Below are 8665 nucleotides of genomic sequence, written 5' to 3'. Positions count from 1 at the left end.
TTCCTCAGCTAAGAGCATTCACCTTTCATAATGTTACTTTGAATGTGAGAAAAATAACTATACATTAGCAGTCAGCTAGTAGATCTCTTGAGGAATTTTAAATGTTAGTCTCCAGCTTTTTGACCACATTCAAAGAATGATTAATAAAGGTGAATGCTTCTTGCTTGTGACACCATCTACAGATATAATTAACTTCGATTAACAAGAAGCTGATAAGGATGTTTGAATGTTTAAATAAAGCAAACCTTCACAAAGACACGTGTGTGTTATCTTCCTGATTTTAACAGCTATTGCCACTACAAGCAACCACAAAAGCATATGCTTGACAATCCAAAACACAAGTTATCCTAGAAGCTGGTGAGAAACCAAAATCTGCCTGCAACACCTCTTAAACTCACTAACTAACATGTTGTCGTACATTAATTCAATCTGTTCAGCGATTTATGTTTATGTGCTGGACTACTTCTCATCTGGGTGGAGAAACTTCCCAGTGACTTGCCACTATGAGTTTGTCAGGCAACCAACGGAGATTCCAATTTTTTACACTTTTACCTTGCAGGGGTGGATATAGAGAATTTTGGATGAGGTGGCCAGGCTGGGGCACAGTCTCAGAGAGCGGTGGCACATTGGAACCACATATTAAATACTGACAGGCATCAAATTTTAACTCTGCCAGGGGTGGCACCAGGGGTAGCCAATCAGAAGGTGGGTGTGGGCAGTGCTACCGCTGGCCACCCCTCGGGTCCAACCATGTTACCTGGTAGGCTATACTATAGGCCTGTCGATGTAGTTTAATATTTACAGACATAAGATGGTAGCAACGGAGCTAGAGTCAGGACATGATTAGCTTAGCTTAGCATAAGTACTGGAAACAGGGAGAAACTACAAGGCTGCTAGGGGGAAAAATTTGCCTACAAGCACGTCAGAAGCTCTGTAAGTGACCCATTATGTCTGGTCTGTTTTTTTCCCCACTAACAGAAATATGATATGCTTTATTCATTTGGACAGAGCCAGATAGCTATTTTCCCCTCCTTCCAGCCTTTATGCTAAGCTAAGTGTCTTTTCTTGGCAAGAAAAAATAACTGCGTTTCCACCTACATTGCAAAGTGAAATCTAAGTAAGATGAAATACTGTCTCACCAATCAAGGTGCTTGTTTTTTCTGACATATTTCTTCTTACCAATATGTTACTGAGATTTGATTACTAGTTCTGAGTAACTTAATGCTTGAAATTAGAATTCTGAAAATTATAAAGCTGTTTGATCAACAATGACAAGTACAAAACTGTCTTGTATCAGATAAATGTACTTGTTTTTATTCTAGCCACACTAGTTTTAAGATAGCTATAAGTTCTGGAGACTAGTTATTTTTACTTGTTTTCATAAACTTGGCAGTGAAATTTTGAAGTTCTGTTGGCAGGAAATAAGCTAAGTAAATAAGAGTTGAGTTTTATCAGTGTAAAAAGCATGTCTGATACACAATGCATAATTTTTTCACAGATGATTATTCATGATAATGTCATCTGATGCTGATTGCTATATGCCAATATGTGTTTTGATAATGTGTGCTGTTGACACTGTGTACAATACATTTCTCATGATAACACAGGTCTAGTTAAGAAAGGACTTGCCTTTCTTCACACTAATGTTTTCCATGTAAGAGAAAATAAACACATTGCCACCCCCAACCCCCATCCCATGGCTAAACATTTCACTCTCTGTATATACGGTACACAAGTCAAATTTTCATTCATCCAGTCGAGTTGTGGAAAGTTACTATTAAATTTCCAATCTTGCATTCATCATGGCGCATTTTGTAAGTTTGTGTTTTATTTAAAAAAACTTGTTCTTCTTTTACGAGCACTCTTCCTCTTTTACTTAAAGAGGAAACATGCCAAATGTCATGCTGACATTAACCATGACTGCACAGGAATAGTTGCTCTATGAACAAGCAGTAGTTGGCGGATGAAATATTTGGCACTTAGACCTAGAGTTCTGAGAAGTTAGCATAGGCTGGATTCCAGCTGTTGCTCAGCAGGACTCACCAGTTTGCAAGCCATCCTCTTCCTGGTGGTGGTGTCCTGAGCTAAGTGGACTTTCCCAAATGAGCCCTTGGGTACAAGGATAGAGCCATGATTCTTGTAGGTCAGTTTCCATGGAAACAGGACCACATCCAAGTTGATCTGGTACCGGCCATTTTTTATAGCCATGTCCTTCTGCAAAGAAATGTGGGTTGAAAAATAAGAAGATACTGCACATTTTTCTAAGCAGATCATAGTTAAAGACAAATTTTCATGCACATAAACATCCAGTCTTGTTTTGGAGTCAAACTCAAATGAAAAAAAATTAAACCGATTCTCACCTTGTTCAACATGACTCCCACCTCCTGAGGCAGGTGCTGCAGGGCTGCTGCCTGCATGTTGGACAGCAGGTTGACAAAAGATAGGAGGTCTGTCACTGTCCCATACCGAACACCACCAACCTCATCAGCACAGTCTTTCTGCTCCCTCCTCAAGCCCAGCGACTCCCCTGCCTCTTCAGTCTCATCCATGTCCTCCTGGGAGAGACCTTCCTCTTCGAATGACAAGACCCCTCCTTCCTCCTCCTCTTCCTCAAGCTGATACAGAGTCTCTGCAGTGTTGATAATGTCCTCTATATTCATGTGAGCCAACAGCAGTTCTAATCCATTATTATATTTGTAATCCATCTTGAAATTTGAAATGCCCTGTTCAATCTAAATTCAAACATAAGGAGTTCAGTTTATGGATAAGTTTCTGCTTAGTTCAGAAGTACAAGAAATCCTGTCAGTGTCAGTCAGTTCATAACTTTCAAAAGTTCAGCTAGAGTACAGGATGTAGCCTACTGACACTACACTGAAGCTGCTGGGAGGGGCTTAAAGGTTTTCCAAGCAGATGAAGGGAGTTTCACAGTAAAGCTGGGAAGCCCCCGGGAAAGCTTGGGTCTTATTTTACAATCTACAAAACACCAACAGTGCTAATCACCTACTGGTTGAAAGAGTTCATGTTTTTTTTTGTGAGTTATAAGTAATCTAGCTTTTTATACAAATAATTGCATGCATATCAAACACATTTGCAAAGTACTTTTAGAGGCTATAGGGATTTTCCTGCCCACCAAACCCCATGTTGAAATTAAGCACATAAACCATGAGTTAGGTATTTTTATAAATCCGAATCCCAAATTGCAAATTCGGAAGACCTCCCTTTAGAAAAACATAGTAATTCATCTGGGCGTTGTAAGCATATACTATTACATTCTCTAAACTATTTATCTGCTATTTTTATTTTAGCATATAATACCTTACGACTTATTTTGATAATGTCTGATGAAGCAGTAGCGGAAAAACACATTGTACTTGCCATAATCTTTAGCCAGAAGTTTAACAGTCTCGTAGTCTCTCCATCGAGCCTCTCTAGTGTGAAACTGCCCGAGAGAAGTCGGATTATGCTTAGAAGGAAGTAAACAGAGGAAGTCGATCGGAAGGTGGGGTGGGTTTTAATGTCAAGTGCCAGCCCTTTACTTTAAGTTTCGTTATTCGTTTCTCTTGTGTTTTCTCACATGAAAACAAAATTTTATGTGATTTGCTTCGGGGGCTGAAACACACAGCACCATGTTCCATGTGCTCTGTTGCGTTTTTAGCGGCAAGACTGTAACAAATTAACCACATAATGCACATTTAAGTTATACAATAGCTGCACTTTTATAAGGACACAGTAAAACGTTGTTTACCAACAATGCCTAGATTATTTTTTCACTCATAGTTTTGGTGCGACAAAAATGTGTCCGGTCTAGTGGTATCTGTCGGTTGCTGTAGTTAGAGCCATGAGCATGCGCAATTTAGTTTCTTTTCAAAGAGCAATGGCGTTGTCCTTTGCAGTTTACGGGTTACATGCGAGGGGAAGGGGTATCCTGGTGAACTGTTTTCAGAACATCGATACATTTCTTTGTAGGTGTATTGGTACAAACGCAGTTGTTGCGCGAAATGAGGCAACTCGAAAGGACGAGACTGGTTAGTAGCTTATATCAAGCTTTCAAACAAACCACGTTAGCTTACAAGCTAGCTCTGATGATGCCACACCGCTGTCTCCCTGTAGATTCTTTGTGGTCTGGCCTGTCATCCAAAATGCGTAGTTTATTTAATAGAAAATAAAAAAAATTTAATCATTATGGTCATGGTAAATCTCAGAATTGTTTAACCATCCTAGTTCAGTAAATGTATCCTCTAAAAGTGCATGCTGCGTTGTGTATAAGAATAACGCTAGGTATTAGTATGTAGTTAGATTTGTCTGTAAAAGTTCAGTTAGCCATTTGCTAATGTGACACATGATACGTGTATGTGATTTGTAGCATGCATATATTGGCTTCTTAACAGTGGCACATTTTATACAGTTGTCAATTTTCCCGTCACATTTTGCGTTACATTCTGCGGGCACATCAAATTAATAGTAACAAATAAATAGAAATGTAACATAGTGTCTTTAATGTGAATTTTATCTGCGATATTTTAAACACAGATGAACAATGCATAAATATGTAATAGATGCATATAATAATTAAACGGTTTCTTCAAGGAAAAACGTAGTAACAATGTCCTGTAATTGATGTATATTTTGGTTTCTTGTTGTCAGATGAAAAGGATGAACGCAAGCCTTTACATGCTGTCCGGGTAGAGAGACAAGAACAAGCAGAGAGATCGGTTCTCATAAGCTGCCACTCCGGAACCAATGAGAAAAAATTTCTCAAGTATTTATCAAGGCATGGAGTTATAAAAAAGTACTTCTTTTATGAAAGCTATGTAAGTGAAAAACCAAGCATTGTTTTCTGACATACTGTATTTTGGGATGAGATTCAAGGTTAATTTGGATGATGAATTTGTCTCTACTGGTATTATCCTCTAGGGTGTTTATGCTGTGGTGGAGTTTGCCAACCGGGAAAGTGTTGCCTCATTATTTGAAGAGGCCACCATCCCAAGCGTCAGCAATGATTCCATAGTGCCTTTTAAATCGAGACTGCTGTCACTGAGGAATCTCAGTTCAGTGGACTCACTAAACAAGCAGTCAGACTACCAGTGCCAACCACAAACCACTATTCCTATCAATGAACTCATACAGAAACTGTCCAGAGAGGAGAGTGTAAGTAGATTGTCATGCCTAGAGAAGTTTGGATTTATTAACTTTAATTCAACTTTAAAGACAAACACCTGTGAATCAATTTAAACAGAGCTCTTAAAGTAAAAAAATAAAAAAAGAACATACATGGATTAAGTATTGTATGATCTTTTCATTGCCCCTCAGATAGACCACCAGATGACTTCCCTGACAGAAGCCTATCAGCTAACAGAGGAAAACAGCAGGCTGCGTTTTCTGGTCTGCTCTCTGCTTAAGGACATTGCAGTTGCTTATTTCCCAGAATGTACCATCAAGCCATTTGGCTCATCGGTAAATGGCTTTGGAAAGCTGGGCTGTGACCTGGACATGTTTCTAGACTTGGATGGCATCCATGGATGGAATGTAAAGATGGTAATAATGGGGGTTTGGGGTAAATGTGCTTAGATTTAGTTTGGCCATTTTTTGGGGGGAAAAAAAAGAAGCCACCAGTAGAGAGGGGGGCATTACTTTACCTGTGTCAGAAAAATTTTTTAGTTTACAATTGACCAAACAGTCACTGTAAATATGTAGGCTTTTTTGGTATACTACAGATTTGGACTGTAATGAGTTGGACAAACTAGAGATGCAACAGAAAAACCTTTTCCAAAAGTGAAACAGCTACTGTGCCCAAAGTCATGTTCTCACTTTTCAGTTTAGTAAAGGCTGAGTTCTGCAAAGTGAAACTGAGGGAAGTTGTGATTGAAAAAGACCAATTTTTTAAAGTTTTTATTCTAAAATTACACAGTCTCTGGTAGGCTAGTGGTTAAGGCGCAGTGCTCTCACCACTGCGGCCCAGGTTCGAGTCAGGGTTGCGTCAAGATGGGCATCTGGCGTAAAAAGTGCCAAAAATCAAAATGCAAGTTGTCAGTTTGATGATTCACTGTGGCGACGACGACGCTGTGTTTTTATGTCTGTATGTGTATTTTGCCATCTCGTGTTGTGCTGAAACAGTTGAACATTCAGTGCTCTATATTCAGGGTCTCTGTGTTCTTGGGCAAGACACTGAACACCATGTTGCTCCTAGTGGTCAGGCCAGCACCTTGCGTGGTAGCTATCATTGTGTGAGAGTGTGTGTGTGTGTGAGAATGTGAGGCAAGTTGTAAAGGACTTAGGTTAAAACTGCTATACAAATGCAGCTGTTTATTATGTAGTTAATTGAAGAACATTTAAGGCAAAAATCCCAAACATTCAGTGGTTCCAGCTTCTCAGTCAGCTTTTGTTGTTTTATAGCATTAAAAACCAACTGAGTGTCTTTGGATTTTGGGCTGTTAGTCAAGCACAGCAAGACATTTGAAGCTGCCTTCTGGAACTTTAGAAGCAGGATTAACAGAATTTTTCACTCTTTTCTGACATTTTATATACCAAATGATGAATAAATTATTAAAGAAAATAATCTGCAGTGTAATCTGTAATTAAAATAATTGTTAGTTCCCTAGTTGGTGTTGTTTGAAGCTGGCCGTGACCTTTAACCCCTTTTGAATAGTCAAAAGATGTCTGAAATCTCTTGTACCTCCTACATTAGCTTATTCATTAATTCCTACAAAATAGACACTTTCATAGGTTAATCTTTAGTGGAGTGGTGTTATCACTCAAATTTTTATAGTAATTTATTTTTGTCTTTAGGAATTCTGGAGGGCACATTGTAATACATGATACATAAATCGTGCACTGAGTAGAAGAACTAAAAGAACAGTGTGATGGCTCCTTGAAAATCTCTCAACTCTCTGTTTTAAGCCAAAATCAGGTCTGTCCCTGGAGTTCCAGATGAAAAGGGCCAACTCGGAGCGGGGTGTCACCCAGAGCATCCTGTCCGTTGTTGGGGAGTGTGTGGACCAGTTTGAACCTGGGTGCGTTGGAGTGCAGAAGATTCTCAACGCTCGATGCCCCCTAGTCCGTTTTTCCCACCAGCCCTCTGGCTTTCAGTGTGACCTCACAGCCAACAACAGGTGCACGGATATTAATGCCGTTACCCATTTATGGCATTAAAAGATAATCAAACGTTCTTTGATGTGGCTTAGAAATTAACAGGTCAGTTGCCATCAGTTGAACAGTCATGTCTCAAAATGTCAGTTCAAGCTGGTCATAGGCCTCTTGCCTCACAGAAACGGCTACTTTTATATCATCTGAATATTGTTTTGGCCACATTAGTGTTGCAAAAGACCCAAACAGAAACTTACCTTTGACAGGAAATGTTGTAATGGTTCAGTTGCATACTTGCCACAATGAAACTGAACAGGGGGTCCATTAAGGGGGGGCACATTTGTTTTTCAATTCTTTCCATTCAGCCTTGACGATATTGTGGTCTCTGCTGATAGAAACAACACACACCTGCTAACGTACAGAAAACCGCTCTGCACTTTCTAAGGAAATGGAGTGGAACCATTCACTGTGGGTGGATGTAAGAGGGACTTTTCTCAAATCATGCTCTGACATCTTTGAAGCACAGCACTTTTCTGCCTGAGAAGTGTGAGTCAGCCACCATGCCAGGCTCTCTAGTGGTGGTTCTGGTGTGATTTGTACTATCATATTTTCACATGACATCAAAAGTGATTAAAATCAAGACATTGCAAATTATTTGGTCTGCAATTAACTACCCGTTTTCCTTATTTGACAATGTCAAGTGGCACCGTGTCCTAGAGTAATCATCTGTTAATCACAGTAGTTTAAGTAAGACCAGTCTAAAAATGCATAAACTACAGATGAATATTTGTGTTCACTTGGTGATGTTATATTTACCAGTATTTCTCTTCCCTGCACTTGTTTTGCAAGTCAGAAGACTCAGACAGGAATATATCATCATCAGAACATCCAGTACAGTGATTAGCAGTAGTAGAAATAATGCTGTGCACTCTCCACAGGGTGGCAATGAAGAGTACAGAGCTGCTCTACTTGTACGGAGAGCTGGACCCACGGGTGCGAAGCCTCGTGTTTACTGTGCGCTGCTGGGCCCGAGCACACAGCATTACCAGTAGCATCCCCGGGGCCTGGATCACTAACTTTTCCCTCACCATAATGGTGCTGTTCTTCCTGCAGACGAGGAGACCCCCCATCATCCCCACACTGGACCACCTTAGAGAACTCGCAGGTACTGATCAGCACCTTCTATCACTCAGGAGATATCGTCTCATTTCTTCCCAGGTGCTAAAGTAATTCACCATAGAGTATATGATCCACTTTATAATGCTTTCTCCCCATCTTTATCTTTTGACTTGATGAGGTCACAGTACCATATAGCAACACATACAGTGCATTCTCCCATACCACACAGTGTGCTTCCTGTCTTCTAACCTGACCAACAGCCTGTAATAGAAGGATATTCAGTTTATTACCATACAAGACAAAGCTGAACCAGAGAATGCTGAATGTTTGCATGAAAATTATCTTTAACCATTAATCTGTCCTTAAAGTGCCCATGGTATGCTCATTTTTCTTGTTTCCAGCCATTTAATGTTAGTCTCGGGTATCTCTAGATTAGCTTGCCACCCCTCATAACTCCAAATAG

At 39.9% G+C, this 8665-nt stretch overlaps 2 protein-coding genes across 3 annotated transcripts in view; one reads left to right on the top strand and one right to left on the bottom strand.

Moving 5' to 3' along the window:
- Nucleotides 1-3478, bottom strand: part of map3k8 (mitogen-activated protein kinase kinase kinase 8) — a 13010-nt gene extending 9532 nt beyond the window's left edge. The window contains exons 1-3 of the mRNA XM_020624730.1: nucleotides 3376-3478; nucleotides 2361-2732; nucleotides 2044-2214 (exon numbers count right to left, since the gene is read on the bottom strand). Of these exons, the coding sequence (XP_020480386.1) occupies nucleotides 2044-2214; nucleotides 2361-2732; nucleotides 3376-3378 (546 nt within the window). The 5' untranslated portion in view covers nucleotides 3379-3478. The remainder of the gene's footprint in view (nucleotides 1-2043; nucleotides 2215-2360; nucleotides 2733-3375) is intronic.
- A 300-nt stretch (nucleotides 3479-3778) lies between these two features.
- Nucleotides 3779-8665, top strand: part of mtpap (mitochondrial poly(A) polymerase) — a 16052-nt gene continuing 11165 nt past the window's right edge. For both annotated transcript variants that reach the window (XM_020624728.1, XM_020624729.1), the window contains exons 1-6: nucleotides 3779-4025; nucleotides 4645-4811; nucleotides 4915-5148; nucleotides 5311-5535; nucleotides 6898-7109; nucleotides 8022-8248. In XM_020624728.1, the coding sequence (XP_020480384.1) occupies nucleotides 3839-4025; nucleotides 4645-4811; nucleotides 4915-5148; nucleotides 5311-5535; nucleotides 6898-7109; nucleotides 8022-8248 (1252 nt within the window). In that variant the 5' untranslated portion in view covers nucleotides 3779-3838. The remainder of the gene's footprint in view (nucleotides 4026-4644; nucleotides 4812-4914; nucleotides 5149-5310; nucleotides 5536-6897; nucleotides 7110-8021; nucleotides 8249-8665) is intronic.

This window comes from Monopterus albus, unplaced genomic scaffold (genome assembly GCF_001952655.1).
Source record: "Monopterus albus unplaced genomic scaffold, M_albus_1.0 scaffold336.1, whole genome shotgun sequence".
NCBI classification, from domain to species: domain Eukaryota; kingdom Metazoa; phylum Chordata; class Actinopteri; order Synbranchiformes; family Synbranchidae; genus Monopterus; species Monopterus albus.
Note: the sequence above shows the minus strand (reverse complement) of the source record. Positions and strands in the feature narration are given on the sequence as shown.